The sequence below is a fragment of the Dinoponera quadriceps genome, unplaced genomic scaffold (genome assembly GCF_001313825.1).
Source record: "Dinoponera quadriceps isolate SergipeBrazil2010 unplaced genomic scaffold, ASM131382v1 scaffold1249, whole genome shotgun sequence".
Taxonomy (NCBI): Eukaryota; Metazoa; Arthropoda; class Insecta; order Hymenoptera; family Formicidae; genus Dinoponera; species Dinoponera quadriceps.
Window position 1 is genome coordinate 476,226 of NW_014555318.1, and position 17,194 is coordinate 493,419.

Genomic DNA, 17,194 nt, shown 5'->3' on the forward strand with positions numbered 1-17,194 from the left:
TTTCAGACGTCAAGGAGAAAACCCGTCTTGTAATTAATACCAGCCGGTTGTGAGCGCACTTGTAATCTCGCGAAACGAGCCAGTTAGAGAAAATCGACGACATTCGGTGTAGCATCCGAATTCCCGCGTCGGCGTTTCGATCAAAGGCAACTGAAGTGGCATGTGACAAATTAATGTTTCCATAATGATACGTAAATTACACACGTAAATTCGAACATAACATTGCAAAATGATAATATTGTACTTACCTATTCGATGCAAGCGGCGGAGCAGCGCATGAGAACTTTCGCCGTGGATGTAATTGGATGCATTACGAAATATTTGTTCGGGAGATACAAAAAAGAAAGAGAAGAGAAAAGCGAAGGGTCAACTTTCGCTTCAAAGTTCAACTCTCGGGATCGTACACGGCTGTTCCGCGGGCGAGTGTAAAGGCGAAAGATTTCGAGCGCTCTCCTCGCAGGATCCTTCCCCATCGTGCGAAAAACGAGGCGCAAACCAAAAGAATGAGTGACGGTGTGCGAAAGGTCAACAGAAGAAGAAGATTAAGAACAAAGGCGATTGCCGAGGTGGAGATGACGTTTAATCGTAAATCAATAAAATTAATGAATTAAATAAATAAATTAAAAATGTTTATACACATATTTATATATAACATATATATAATATAATATAAAACATAAATAGGGTCCCGAGACTGCTGGAGCACAGCGCGCATCCCTCGCTCCCCCTTCCCTCCCCGTCAGTTTTATCCGGAGGTCGTCATCGTCGTTGCCGCCGTCGGTGAGATTTCTGATGAGAGATCTCGCGAGCTCTTAATTAAAACGAAACTTTAAACGGATAAATATTCCTCTCCGCGTGTCGTGCATCTCAAGAATCGGAAGGATGCTTTCGAAATCGGATAATTATCCTTCGCGAAACGATGTCTTTCTCGTCCGACTTCGACTCGTTCCTCGTCGAGATATTTACTCTTATTCTTGTGATTTCCTACCTCTTCCTTCTCCTCTCTTTCTCTCTCTTTTTACCTATCTTATATCTCTGTTTTTTAGCTAGCCTAATGCGTTATTCTATCGTATTTTACATTAAATCGTTTTTGCCCCGTGGTCTCTCCTTCGCGATTCGTTCGCTAATATCGGCCGATCTCCTCCTCTCTATCTCTCTCGCGCGTTATTTTTCTATTTGCTGCAACGCAATATCTAATTTCGGATGAGAAGAAGCTTCGGAAATGTGACTGCAACATCGTCGTTGCCGTCGAAGGCCGGCGGTTTTCGGTGAAAAATTAATTTCCCCGGTTGAAGCGCTTTCTACCATCGCGCTCGGCTCAATTATTGAACATCGTGTAATCGATTATTACGTCGATGGTTTCATCATGAACATTCCCAGCGATTTTTAATGTTGAAACCCGTTGGTTTCCCGTCATCGATTAGAAAGTAAAGATATACAATTCTTCGAATAATTACAAATAATGAGAGAGAGAAGTAAATCGCTATAAATTGAAGCGCGTGACCTCTCCCAACAACGACGAACATGCGATACAAATTTCACCTCTTCCTTGGATTTTCTTATCTCGTGGCACAGTCCTGAGTATCGAAGTTTGATACTACCGGACCACTCTCGAGCGAGACGCGAATCGTTGCAGATCTGAAAGAAAAGAACGCGCCTTCGAGAGGAGGAGGACCCTTGACGTGGCCGTCTTGAGGCGACGATTCGTGATCGCGTCTGTCCTTGATCGAGACCCTGGGCTCTTTGGTATTGTTCTCCTTTGTGTGGCGACATACACCACCTCCCCGGCGCGCTTCCATGTCGTTCTTCTCGATGGCGGCGCCGAGATTTTTCGAGGTCAAGCACCGCCATTCGAATTCGCGATCTTTCCCGATGATACGAAAGAGCACCGGTAAAGTCGAGAAACCTACGTCCCCACCGTTTTCTTTCTTTCTTTTCCCCTTTCATACTGGCACACGCTCATTTGCACATTCATGATCTCTCGCAACGTCGCCCATTCTTTCTGTCATTTCTCTTTCTCGTACGCGCGCGAGCCGAAGAACTTTCCGCGCAGTGACACATTTTCTAGAAGGAAAGATAATAACATTCGAAGAAGTAGAAAAACAAGAGAAGGAAGAGGAACAAGAGTAGAAGAAGAAAAAGGATAAATAGAAAAAGGAAAGAAGACGGTAATGATATAGCCGTAGAAATCGAAGAAGGTACGAATGCCCGGTCCGAACTGTTTTGGAACCTGTCGCTATAAAAGTACGCAGGATCCGTCCTAATGCCCGAGATCGACGGAACCGAAAAATTCGTCGTTCCTATTCTTCTCACTTTCTTTCTCCCCCGCCCGTCGTCGTCTCCCTCATCTATGCCTCGAATCCGTCTACTTTTCACCAAATTTCCCCCTCCCTCTTTAGTCGCGCGTTGGCCCTCTCACGACTGTTTCTCGTGGGCTCCAAGTACACCGTAAGGGTAGAAAAGGGTCTACTCATGTCAAAGGGCCCCGCGCGATTATCGCTAGCAGTAGTACGAGGTAGAGAGTCCCAGCTTGCAGGAAAAGGGTGCCCTACGCCGGTTATACACACTTCCGGTGCTGATGACGTCCTTCGTCTCGCACCGCAGACCCGTGAAGCCATCCGCGCATCTGCAACAGAAAATTCCAGCCGATATCAGGGAAGAAGAAGCACCTTGCGTCGAACGCGCGATATATTTTTAGTTTTCGCCGATAGTCTCGCTTTCACGACGGAACTTGGATGATACGGGATGATGCTCGACGGTTACCTGAACACTCGCCATCTCACCGGCAATCTCTGTCCCAATTAATCCGCTCTTTCTCCGCTTCTTTCTTTCTCGTGCACTTGACTCTCCAAATATCTCAAGCGACCTCTCGCACTCCAGATGACCAGATGTCATTTATTAGCTCGCCTCGGGACTTTTCTCCGAGCGAGAAGTGCGAATTCAACTAAATGTATGCATCGCGTCAGAATTCGGCGTCTTTCGCAGCGTCGACGGTCCCGAGAGCGCACCGCACGGATTTCGAGGAGGTCGCCGTTTCTTTGGAAAAATAATGTTATGTCGTCGTGGTGCGGCTATTTATAGGCCGCGGTTAACTAACCGCGACAAGACTCCTCTCTCTCTCGTGCTTGTGCGGGATTAAGAAACCTCTCTGGTACACCCGGATAAATAAATTATAGCACGACCTTTCCTTCTCCTCTTTTCGCGCCTTTCATTTTTTCCTTTGACGCTCTCTCTCTCTCTCTTTTCCCTCTCCCGCCTTTCTTTCTCTCTTCGTCGCTAATTCCGTCGTGTCGTATTTTCGCCGAGCCGCGCCGTCGAATTCATTCGCGTACAAGGAATTAACGGTGAATAGGAAGGGGTGCGCGAGTCCCGCTCGAAGCCGGGCTGGAGGAACCGAGTTTATAAGAGCTAATCTAATTTAAAGTCGCGTTCGCGCGTAGACGCATAAATATTCGGCAATAATCGCGGTCGCGTCTTTAGGCGAGCGCGTATCGGGCGCGCGCCGAAGAAGTCTACCTCTGCCGTAGTCTGGGAGCACGGCGTGCGATAAAGCGTATTTTTGTCACGACAAATTTGGAGCGTCTGAGACTCGCGTCGTTTTTATTTCGCGAAATCGCGCGCATAGGTAAGAAGAGAGCGGAGCGGGGCGGACGAAAGCGGGACGAGAGTGGTACACCGTTCCAGAAGCGTCTCCGATGAAAAGAGGGGAGAGACTTCGAGGGAGAAAGAGAATTACGTCTCCCGAGAGCGTCCGCCGCTCTCTCACGGGCATTTGTCGCGTACGAGCGTCGCGTTTAGAGTGTATTAAAAGAGTGACACATGCTAAGGGTCGTTAACGCGATAAATATGCGTAAGGATGGGTGCGGAGGCCGCGGGAAGAGGCGAATTTTTCCGCGTGGAAACGCGCGTAGACTCGGTCTCGAAGCTCGGCGGTTTTTCGACGTTGCATCTCGCCGTGATTTAGAGGAGAAAGGGAGAGAAAACCTGCGTTTAAATCGGCGGAGTTACCGCTGAACAAACTAAAACTGCAAGGAGAGATAGTGTACAATTTACCGTACCATTCACTTAAACCCATTAATGCGCTAAACTTTGCCTACAGCCGGCAACGAGTAATTGGCTTTCCATTGAGATTTATCGTAATCATGCGTGCGTGTTTTCCCCGGGAAGCACCTCGGGGAAACCCTTTCTCGCGCCGTCGCGGAACGAACTCGCAGGACATTCGGCGAGAATCAGCTAAGCAATATCGATTAGTCAGCTCGAAAATGGTTTCAATCATAATTTATATATAAGAATATATAAATGGAGCATAAGATGCCACCTTTTAGGCGAGGGGAGTGTAAGATCGATGGGTACGAGTCAAGGGATACAGTCCTTATACTTCGGTCGGTTCCGGCTACGTTTAGCTCACTTGGCAAGTGTGTTATTTTAGTTGAGGCTTTTCTTACATATTTCTTGTCGTTTTAAATCACGTAATTTGACACAACTGAACGTGTTAACTTATAATTTAACGCGATCAAACTGTTAAGTGACGTAATATAAAAGAAATATATAAAAAGAGCTTCGGTCAGATGTATTATTCTTAGGCGTTTATATATGTAAAAATAATACATTTGGTGCACATATTACTGAATTGTTGTAAAACAAGGAGTTTTTTCATTGCACGTGGCTGCAATATAATAATATTTTATATATTATATTAGCATAATAATAAATTTTATATTAGTGTAATAGTATATATAATAATATAAATCCTTTTCTCAACTATTTTCATGATCCACCAATTCCATTCAAAATAGTTATCGCAGAAAGTCGGACATATTCGAATAGTACCGAACGGAAATAATCGAACTATAAGTATGCACTTTTGCTCCGAAACTGTCATTCTTAATGTTCCATTTATATATTCTTATGGTCTCGATAATCGAGAGCTCGCGTTGATCTCATGTTAGTTCAAGTTCGGTCACTCGTGATAGCCGGAAATAGGTCTGGTTTCCTTAATTTTAACTTGATTAGACCACGCGCAGAATAAAATCTCGACAAGCTTAGACGAAGTCAGTTCGGAAACCGGCGCGAGATACCACGGAATGTAAGAGAAAAAGAAAAAAAAAAGAAAGAAAGGGAGAAAATAGGCTGCAAATAATGTAGTCATATTTTCCGACGTATATATTATGCTTTTAAAATCGTATTTTACTTTAAAATCGCGTCGCCGCGCATTAACATACCTTCCGAAATAATCTCCCGGGGATCCGCGCGCCGCAATTTCGGTGGAAATTAGGTGAGCCGCGCGGAAAAATTCATGGGCGTCTTCGCGGAGGCGTTAACCCGAAAATTTCTCGAGTTATCGTCTTTAAAGTACTTTTATGGCTCGCACGCGGAAATAAAGTGTTCCCGGCGGAGAATGCTCCTGGACGGTCGTTAGAAATCGATTTTTCCCGTCGACAGATTTTACGGGATGTTCCTTCCATCCGGCTGATGCGCGTCGTACGATACCGAGCATCGTCGTCGTCGTAACGAGAGCATCGCGTTATGCCGCTTACGCGTGCGCGTGTCGTGATATATGTGTTGCTCGTAAAAAATTGTAAATTAGCGAGGCTCGTTAATTCAGGGTCGTTGGCGTCATTGGCCGGCAGTCCCATCGATTTTCTCGCGTGACCCTCCCAATATCGATCGGTAGTATTCCGCTCTCCGCGGGAGAAAGAAAGAGAAGAAAGAGCTTGTCGTTTCGTGAGCTCTAATACAGCATTATTCCTGCCACTCGGAACCTGTCGCCGTGATTGGCGACATCGGAAACCTTTTTCGTCGTCGACGGCGACGGAAACTTTCAGATATCACTGAAGTTTCGGTTGCGGAAGAACTCCCGCGACCTTCTTCGCATAGTCGAGTCGAAAGGGTGGCATCGTGAGAATCGCTGGCTTGGATTGAAAATTTGGAACTTCACGAGCACATAGTTCTCTACTATATCATCTTTTCGTACGTTCGTAAAGCTTCATCGACGAAGTGGTATAATAATAAGTATTAGTTGGTCAAATGTAATTTATTCTCTGAGAACGTCGTTACATTTTTATTCATTCCTTTAAAAGTATGTCGTTTTCAATAATGTGCCCAGTTTGTAATATGTATGTTTTGAACGCGATTTAAGTGACCTGCCAAAAATACGTCGTTGTCAAGCTGAAAATAATAATTGAAGCAAATTGTGAAATCGATTATTCTCGGAATCTTCATTAGCGAAGTTCGTTTCTTAATTGAACTATTTACATATAATGTTTTACTATTCTTAACCAATCATATTTATTCGTCGTAGCAAATCCGTAGTAATAAATAATCGGCATTTGAAGTGTCTTCTATATAATTCAGACCGTTCTACAAAACCAGCAAGCATTTGAATAAAGAAAGGCGTCGATAATATATTGACCTCTGAATTACCGTACGATATAGCTGGAACAATTAAACAAATTATGAATAATTAATCCGAGAGAGCAACAAGAGGAAGACCTATGATGTCGCGTTCGTTGAAATCGCTTACGTCAACCACTTTGGTTTAAACCTTCGCGGACGAGAAGTATTGGGGCGTGCAGCCAAGAAAATATGCCAAAGGAAGATAGGCAATACATCGAGATCTGATGACTTTCTTCCGAAGAAAACGTCACATGAGCACTACATTGTGTGTTTATTATATTATGATACTGTGTGCCTTGTCGCTCAGAACGATAAATACGCATGGGCGGCTATTTGCCGACACGCGTCCGCAAAGGGTTAATAATGTACGCGCGCGACGTATCTCGCACTAAGTTAATTTCACAGAAAACAATACTTTAATCACATTTAAGCCTCGCTACGGTACTACAGTCGTGACGACGAAACGCACGTACTTCACGGTAATAACTCAAAATGTTTTTCCACGTAGGAATGAGGAAAGGGGGGAAAGGATTAAGATAAACAAAGCGGACAAAAAACTAATTAAAACATGGAAAATCCGTGAGTAAAGAACGCGGAAAGTATTCCGGCGGATGCTGTCTTTCCGCGCCAGCTTGAAACACGCTGGCTTCACCTTTTCCGTGTATTAATTAAAAGTAGCAGCTATTCAGAAGAAAAGAGAGACTCGCTTTTTTTTCGCGAGACCGACGTTTAAATGCGTCCTTGAGGAGGCGGGTTCTTCCATGCATTCTTTTTTTACATATCCTTTTTTTCTCCCGACAACGTTGAAATTTTCTAATTGCTGCTCTGTGGTAACGTTAATATCTTGCATCTTTAACAGATCTGTATTTAATTTTCCTTTAACGAAGTTGATGATGAATAAGTCCCGCAATTATTTACTTGAGCAATTCGAAGTATCGGACTAATTTCAGCAGTTTTGCTTACCGCGCGAAATAAAAAGTATGCACACGACGCTCGATCGCAAGAAAGCCGCGGTAAGTCGGTTTAGCATGCGCAAGTGGTGGGAAACGTCTCGTCCCGAAGATAAAAGGAAAAGATACACCGTGGGAGATGGGGTGGTCTTGCTACCGGTATTAATTCTCAGCGACCAACGTGCATCCGAAAGAAGAAACTTCCTTGCGGTTTACTTAATTCAATAACACCTTTGCGAAACGCAATTTCAACGCGATAACGCTTTAAACACGCCGTAAAATATCTCGGTTTTCTCATACCAGGGCGATAATAATAATAACAATGGATGTTTATTCGTAATTTCCAGACTCAAATAATTTTCAGATAATTTCCCAATTCGCGCGCAAATATTACATTATCGCAACATCGCAGCGCAGGCTCCCTTCCTTTTCTCCCTCTCATAGTGTCGCTCTTTCAAAACACTTAAATAAGAAGATACGTATTCGCGCGTGCATACCGCCCGTGTGTTTGAATGTGCAGTACGACTCCGGCTATAATGTACCGTACTTTATTTCGAAACACCCCGCGAGTTCCCTCCCCCCCCCCCCNGTAGTTACTTCTCGCGGGGGCAAACTGGGTTACTTAGTTGCTCGTATAGCAGCTGCATCCACACCTTCCGCGCATACCAACGGAGGTTGGAGCGGAACTAGCGGGGGATCCTGTTGCACCTTTCTCTTCTTTTCCCGGTCTCGTCGACCTCATCCCCCGTTACCCTCGTTCCATTTACTTTTCTGTCCTTCTCTCTTGCTTTTGTGTCAACTTGGTCGGTACCGTCGCCTCGGGAATGAAAACAGATAAAAAATCCTGGTTTCTTACTTCATTTCGCGACGACATGAATTTGACGCTCAGTTGCGAAAGTATTTAACGTACAGAATCGAGTCGCACGAGACTACGCGGAAACTACGTTGTCGCATCGCGGTTCTGTGAAAAATCACGAAGAAAGAGAGAAACAGCGAGAGAGAATATAGTGCTTTTGAAATTTTCGCTTGGGAAAAATCGACTTCCGCGCGATCATCGGAGTAACGGTCGATATACCCTTTTCCCCGGCACCCTGTGTACACAGGCGAAGATGTAACAGGAGGCGGGGTCTCGATGTCGCGAAGGGTGCCAGCTGGCGGGACAGGTTACCGTCTGGGAAATTGGGACGTCGAGCAGTGGCGCTCGATCATTTCCCGCCGACTTCCTCCAGCCAGGTGAGACGAGGGGAGCGAGAAGGCGCGGCGATATCTCTCTCCGCGAAGTTCCTCTCCGCCTTCTCGGGAGTCCTCTGGAACTTGAATTAGCTCGACTCGAGCGATGACCACGAAACTCGGCTCAGCAACTACCGCTGATGAGCGGATGCTTCCTTGGAATTGAATCTCGCCCGTCCGCCTCAATTGAACCGTGGGAATACGCGATAAGAAATTAAGCGACATACTGTTGCGTCTTCGGTTGGCAACATCCCGGTCGCTATCGGGCCGAAGAAGTCGTTTCTCTCGATTTGCGATATAAATTCGCACCCGGGGATACTTTTAGAAAGATCGTCGTAACAACTTACACGGGATGTCTTATAAATGCAGCGCAATAAGACTGCGGAAAGGAAGGAACCCGTTGAAAAGTCGTCAGGTTTCTTCTTCTTTTTTTTTTTTTTCTCATTTTTTCAACCCTGGAAAGCCGAGATTGCTGCGTCGAATTTTTATTACGCGAAACTCGCGCTCGATTCCATCGCAGAAAATACGCGCCTCGCGTTTCCATTTACGTCAAAGCTGTTGATCCTCCCTCTAATCAATTAGGGGGTTCAATTAATTAAATGCTCTCGCTGCTTACGAGAAGGAGAGAGGGAGAAAGGGGGATCTTAAGGCGAGATTTACGTCCCGTACGAGGACCCCGCGAGATCGACACTTTGTACAAGAGCTTTATACGTATCGCGGAGTGCTTGCGCAGCACCGTGATATATATCACGAAAAACTTTGCCGTAACTCCCCGCCGTGGGCGCGCTTTCAATGAGAACGCCAGCACGGCGGAAGAATTCCGTAGGTGTTCGGAAATAAAGGCGCACCAAGCGGAAATAACAGCGCGCTCGCGCGGCGAGGGAGCGCGTATAAAGGCAAAGGGGGTGAAAATTTTACGGCGTCCGACTCGCGACGGTTGCGCGGCGTCCTCCTTCTTCTCGTTCTCCTCCACCTCTTCCTCCCGCTCGCGTCGGCCAGCAACGCCTGTTCCAAGGAAACTGCGCGATCTTTCTCTAATTAATTAGAGACGCGTTTAATTAAGTTAAATGGCCGGATTTTGCCAGTCGGACGACGTAATGAAACTGCGAGCGTGGGAATACCACGGCGAACGTCTAATGACGTGTACGACGTGCCTGAATCCCCGTGCGCTCATGTTTATCTTGGAAATATCGAGGAAGAAAGGAGCGGTACAGCTGTGTCGCTGAACCATATCGGCGAATATAGTCTCACGTGACTTCAAATATTTCAAGCGTCGCTGTGCTCGGATATTAGCGGTGTTAACATGTACACTTAGTTTCATTGCGGCCTTCTTTCCGATGCTGTCTGAAACGCAGCCGATAATCCAATGAGAAAGAGAGCTTATCTTTTATTAATTTATTTATTTATTTACTCATTTACAAAGCGAATTCATTTTTGGTGTGTATAAATAAATGTAAATTAACTATAAAATTACAATTACAATTGATGATGCTAAATAATTGACAAAAGGAGATAAACCATTACTATGATTATGGTCAGATCAATGAAATAATGCTGACATAACGGTCAGTTTGAAAGTATGATATGAACCGAGAATGAAAAATGGTCACATTTATGTTCGACATGCGAAGTTCTAGTGATGGGGTCATTCGATCGATACACGAAAGGTTGGAATAAAGGAGCGAACTGGTCGATTACGAACTGGTCTTCAACATATATTAAAATTGATTAAAAATAAAAAAATTCGAACAATCAATATTGGATGCTACAAAGAAAAACAGCATCCGTGTACGCACGTCGAGGGAAGGCAGATTAAGAGAGGGATGACATAATTCGCGATCGAATCTATCCATAGGAAGCCCTGGACGAAGATTAATAAATCTTAGAAATTTGTGCTGTACATTTTCAATTTGATGAATATATGAACGGCAGAGATAACCAATTAATTCTCAGAAGTTGACAATCATCCACTAAATGCCATCGGCTGTGTTCTGAACTGAATCGAAAAAAGTATTCAAACCGGGTTTTGAAATCGTTTTATACGATTGCTAAAAACACCTTACGCGATCACAATCGAATCTATTTTCTCTCGAAAAAATTAATTAGCCTCGCTTCTGCGAACGTACAGAATTCTCGAGCCGACACGAGCAGCTGGTCGCATAAAAAGCGACATTTATCGCTTGCTACATCGGGAAGCACTCCGACTCGATTGGGCCAATGTGCTGGATAATTCGAGCAACTTCCTGTTCGTGTTTCGCCAAGACGAGCGATACTTCGGCGAAGTTTCGTTCCCTTGCAGCCCTTCGTAACATCGAATTTCCTCTCCGGGCGTTCTTATGAAATCACAGAATAAGTTCCAGCCTTCGACCCGGTCGATCAGTCGGTGATTCGTTCAAGATTCGCGTCTTTTCCACCAGTCGCCATTGAATATTGTAATGGGACTCACATAATATTATACGTCAAGGATCTAATTATAAGGATCACGCAGGCGACGGTAATATTCCGGGATCTCCGCGGATCGGTCGTAATCATCTGACGTACTTAAAATCTCGGATTACTTCGAACGAGGAGCGAGATTGATTTTTCTCACGGGGAATTAAAATTCAATCTCTCCATCCTTTTCCTCTTTCCAGTTTCCCCCTGAAGATTCTCTGTAACATCGCGGATTTTCTGGAAATTCAGCGCACCAATTAAAACACACACGGCGATAAGATCGATCGCGATAAAGCCGGAGCTCGCGATCCTGAAAGAACGTATTACAAGCACCGATGAGATCGAATATATCTCCTCCTATCTCGCGTGAATATTCCGTTCTCGCGAACGGGACGAATATTTTCAATTTTCTCAAGTTGTTTACACGACTGACAGCGCGACTGCCGCGTTGAATAGGGCAGGTGGCGGCGGATTTTTGCGGCGATTACCATTTATTGGCACATCTTGAAAGCTCGTTGCGGCGGCAGGCTCGTGTGCTTGCGTCGGACAGCTCTATTTCCTTAAGCGACGGCTGGGGGTAGGTAGGGGGTGGAAATGTCAGAGCGCCGAACACGGCGGATGGTCCTAGGCGAGACCCAACTTCCGCCTTCACGTGTGTTGGCCACATATGTCACTGAAACTAACTTTTGCCGTCGCCTCGCTCCTTCTCGCGAGGTTTCTCGCTCTGTTCGCTCGTTCGTTCGTTCGTCCTTCGCCCATTTTACCCCTTGAGACTGCCCACCGATCACGAGACGACCAGCTCGGATCGCCGCGCAGAACTTTGGCCCTCGCTTGCTCGCGCGCTTTCGCAGCAATGGAAACAATCATTTACCTGCGCTGATACACGACTGGCCGGAAATAAACGCCCATTTAGGAATCGTACACATTCAGTCAGTCCTGCAGACTGGCGAGGTAACCAATTCAGTATTGAAATTTCACGTTATGAAATCAATGCTTTAAATAGGAAAGCGGGATATATCACTAACGTGAAGTCTAAATAGCTGTCAGTGGTAAGAACGATTCCCGAATGGTAAGTGGAACACTCAAATTCGATCATAGCCGCCGAATCTGCTTCGCTCTGACGTTTTTCATCCCATGATAATAATACGTTCCATATCACGTGTACCATTTTCGGTGAACTCAATCTCATGCCGATATTTTTGTTTTATTGAAAAGGCAAAATACAGTAAAATATGCAATGAGCCTCCGGAAGATTGTGTGACACGCGCCAGATCGTAGATCATCGGCCTTGAGATACGATGGCGAAATTGCAGATCGCGGGTGATAAAACACTACAATTCGTAGCGATGTGTTCAGCATAAAGACGCGTGTGCTCTAGAGCGTAAGAAATAAATCACATGTTTCCACGTGCACGTGTGGATGCGAGGCAACGTAATTAATTAAGGCGAATCGCTTCGGATTGTTCGCGCGTTTTACACTTGGCACGCTGAGTAATGGCGCCGCTGATTAATACATCTTGCAGATGTTACTGCGACGTAAACAGTAAGACCGTCGTGTCTGCAATCGCATTATCATGCTTAACGTCGGTTATTACCGCGGAAAAAGCGGGCTGGGACGCGACATTGTGTTCCCGTGAATGAAATCGCCCGCGCGGACGGCTATTTTGTCAAATTCTTCGAATAATTCGAATACGTAGAAATATCGGCCGGTCGGGTGTTTAACATTGTTTAAAAATCTCATATAAAATATGTCAGCATATGTGCATTTTAATTATTAAATACGATATGCACAGGAATGCGATAATCGTGTATTATTTAATGTGATAAAATATTATAATACGATATAACATGTAAAATATTATAATACAGTGCGGATTAAATGCGCGAATAAATCGTACAACATTCGAGCCGAACGACTCGTAATCTTAGCACACGTTGGAGTTTGATCGTGTTAATAGATTTCGCCACTGCTGTGGTTTTTATACGTACAATCGTTCGTGAATTACGTTGGTCGAAGAAATACAAACTTCACGATAAAACGCGATATAGTTAAAATAAATTCAATCGCGTTTTACAATTTCTGATTTGTTTTGTTAATGTTTACGCTAATTTGGTCACGTTGCGGTCGTTCTCTTCAGATACGAGTCCTTCGTTTTTATTTAAAACTCGGGGAAATAGGAGTGTTTCGAAACAAATCAGAGGTATTGCGGAGCAGTCTGCGTAAAAATATGCGTACGGTTGTTTTCGCACGTGTATTTCGAAAATTACTCCGTGCAAGTGTCGCCAAGATGTTGCGACGCTATTGTGCGTGAAAATGTCACGCCGCTTGCGACAAATTTGTTTGCTCATCGCGTTAACAAACTTCGCGAAAATACACGTTGGTATCTTGCAATTACTTCAATTGAAAAATTCAATTATCTCTTTTTCGATACGAATGTGTTAAAATCGTATTACGACGCGTTGCGAATAGGTTTCACTGTAATACGCGAAATCTTCCCATTAAGTTCTCATTAATTGCTCGTGGAACCTAACATTTTGTTCCCAATTTATCTTTTAACACGTACATTTTATTCGAGCTCCAAAATTTAGGATTCATTTCGAGTGTCGCGAGAGTGCTCAGACTGCGAGTCTTCTAATTTAATTTCGTTCACGAATTCCGATTTGGTCAGCGCTAAACGGACTCGTAAATTCCATCCGGAAAACAAAGGTATCGTTAAAATGTAAATTACCGAGTTACAAAACGCTCTGCGAAGCGCACTATCGAGCGTCGCGAAAGTAGTCGAGAAATGATTGCAGCCCGAAAAAATATCGAAACACGCGAGCACGGTACTTCACGCCGGTGTTGTTGAAATATTCGCTTCACCGAAATGTGTGAATGTCGCCTTGCTCGTGAATGAAGTGAAGTCAAGTGTCAGCGAAGTGCAATCGACGTGGGACAACGCGTCCAGCCTGGGCGCCACGAAGTTTCCAACGCAGAGCGATCGAGCAGTCCATGGGACGGCCTCGCTGGATTCAGCCGCCGGACGTCGCTGGATTTCAACGAGACATGGTGAGTGTTGGATTTCAACATTCGCAAAGTGTCAATACTGCATGCGTAGTATATATCGCACTGATTTTCCGTGAAAAATACAACGCTTTACCGAAATGTTCGAAACGATGGGCTTCGTAACGCGAAAAGCGAACGGGCGGCGTCAAGCCGAAATGATTTCTATTCGTTACGAAAAGCGTGACCCGGGCTAGAAAAGTAGGAGAGAGGGGAGAAATAGAATACGGTCGTTTTTATTAGGCGCGCCGTTTCCAGCTCCCACCTCTCGTTCTCGCAATTCTTCCCCCGCTCTCCCCCAATGATTTTTTCTTCTTTTTTGTTCTTTTTTTTTTTACCGCCGATCACAGCGCGTAACGCCGATAGTCCGACCGTTATTCGACCATAAATTCCGCACCGGTGTTAACGCGAATACACAGGGTAGTATCGTGCAACTTCCTACAAAGAGCGAAAGCCACCCCTTCACATACACACATCCCGGCCTCACGTTCACACGACGTCTCTTTCTGTTTTGCCGAAGAGCCATCTCTCTTTCAGTTTTAGCCCCTCCGAAATTTATTCCTCCTCCTTCGCGCCCGCCCGCGTTTTCATCCGGTTTCCATCCTCTTGCGTTCATGTTCGCCAAGCAGAAAAATCTACCTCCGCGCGCGTCCGACTGTCCGCTGAGATCCCGCGGTGTTATCTTCTATTTTAAACGGGGGAAAACGTGTGCTGAAGTTTCGCGAAACAACCCCAAGTATCGTTATCGTAATTTTCGAGCACAGTGAAAGTTACAATCTCATATTTGGCTCACGCTCGCTTCGCGCGCAAAATGAGCGTACTCATTGTAGTTGTTATCCAGTTTTAATTACAGGAAATAAGCCGTGCTTAACACGTTACTGAGCGTTGTTTCACTTTTACTCGCGACGCATGCGCGCGAGAGTGAGTTTAACGATCCGATTGTTGGCGGCGCGAAACACGTCTCGTGAACTCGCTGCCAAGCGAACTCTTTTTTTTATCACACACACCGTCACCGTCGCCGGATATATTTGTATAAAGTGTCTTAGTTTTAATCGGACACGTCGAAAGCGACACGCGAAAATCCGCGGCCGTTATCTCGCCGTGAATCCCCTTTAGTGCCATTTCTCTATCGGCTTTACGAAATTTATTCCTCCCCGTCGTGCTCGCTTCTGCTCTTCGGCAGCTTCCGCGATATTGCGGCCGAGCGATTAATTCGGCGCAATGACAATAAATCATTTTATTTATCTCGCGGCACAACGACGCGCGAACGCCCTCCGGAAATTTCGTTTGATTTTTAAACTTGGAGCGGCGGCCGACGCCGCGAGGAGCAGCCGCGCTAATCCGACTGATTTCTGACTTTCTGCGGAAGTTCCATAATTTTCGCGATTTTCGAACGCAGATAATGAAATTCCCGACGTAATGTAAAATGAAAGGCGTGCATGCCCCCGCGTGTCACACGAATCTCACCGGGTGTTTTAACATTTCATAGCTCGACCACAATGAGCGCGTTTCTCGCGGCACGAAGGCTTCGTGAAATATAGCGTATCTGTATTTCAAACGAGAGAGAATTCAAACCGAACGTTCAATTTCCGCCGACTGTTTCTCGACCATCCCCCTAACATTTTATTCGTTACGGGGGGAGCGAATGAAAAGGATAAATTTTCCTTACGTTTGCTGCCCGCTGTAATTCTTAATATCGCTTTACAGCCGTCGGTCGCTGTTTTCAACCGTCCGACGGGATTGGAGTTTCCACTTTTAAACGGCACTCATCAATCCACCCGAGTGAGCGAGACAAATTTTCCTGCGCTCTTCTAACGCTCGCCCTCGTAATATTACCATAAATCCCTCGTCTCTTTATTATCGCGCAGAATTCGCGCGCGTAATACGCCGGCAAATATTTTTTGCGCTTTCCCTCCGCAAGGTGCACCGATATATTCAACGCGCTTTCTCCCGTCTTCGTTCATAAAAAGGAAGATACGCGCGCTCCGAAAAGGATATCATCTCCGTCGGTGGCTTCACGGGAATATTACTCCGATCCGCTTCCTCGTCCGCAATCTTCCCTCTCTCTCTCTTCCTGCTAAGGATACAAAATATCTCCCCGAACTGGACGTCGCTGATCCGTAGAGTTATCTCGTGCGATCGTCTCCTACTACGTGATTTATACCGCGGATCTTGGCGCTACAGGTGGATTTACACCTCGTTGAGTTTGTAAGGCCGCTAATTCCGTCCTTTGACCGTGTATCCGTAAAAAACATCGTCTTTTCCCTCTCTCTCTCTCTCTCTCTCTCTCCCCCTCTTGTGCGCACACTTTCCCGAGTTCCCCGAATTCTTACGGGATCTTACGTGATACTCATCATTATGTCTAATTTTTGCTTTATTTTCATGATTCGGTATGTTTGAAAGACGTGTCGCGATCAATCCGACAGCCTTTGTACTGACACAGTCAAATGATTGCCACATTTTTCCTCGAAGAGTTTCATAACATATCCTGTATTCAAGAGGAGAATTCGTTTCTTAAGTTAGCAATTCTTCAATTTATTAGTAATTCTTGGGAGATACATTTTCTTATTGGATACGGGATACGAATCTCTTTGAAGGAAATGGGTTGCGAACTTTTAATCATCTGATTGCACGAAGAAAATATTGCAGTAAAAATGAGTACAAAATTGTTTAATGTCGGAATTATGACTGAAATTATTATATATGTGTGTGTGTTTTCAGTGAAGTACATCGCTAGAAATTACGACACACATCATAATTTCATTTATAATTCCAGTATATTCAACGTTACAAAATTTGATGGTAATTTTTACTACAATATTTTCTCCGTATATGTGTATATATATAAACCGGCATAATAGCCTTAACACGTGAGATTATATCATTAGCTTCCCTTAGGAAAGAAATAAAAACCGTTATAATTATAGCCAGTATAATCCTATCATTATAATTAGAGTTATGCGATTTTTCCACTTGATGTGTTATATGTGAAGCTGAAATGTAATTTTCCATCATGTAATTTTCCATCCAGAGAATGGCACAAATGACGCTATATTTTCCTCGGCTCGATGTATCATTCGGGAAACGAGTGTCGGTCGTCTTGTTCGCCTCAGTCGGCGGAAAACTGTCGATCGCACGTTCCC

General features: G+C 44.9%; 1 protein-coding gene across 1 annotated transcript in view; it reads right to left on the reverse strand.

Moving 5' to 3' along the window:
• Positions 1-612: 612 nt before the first annotated feature.
• LOC106743804 (pro-neuregulin-2, membrane-bound isoform-like) overlaps positions 613-17,194 on the reverse strand; it is a 117,185-nt gene continuing 100,603 nt past the window's right edge. Inside the window, exon 5 of the mRNA XM_014618002.1 lies at positions 613-2,626. Within this exon, the coding sequence (XP_014473488.1) occupies positions 2,500-2,626 (127 nt within the window). The 3' untranslated portion in view covers positions 613-2,499. The remainder of the gene's footprint in view (positions 2,627-17,194) is intronic.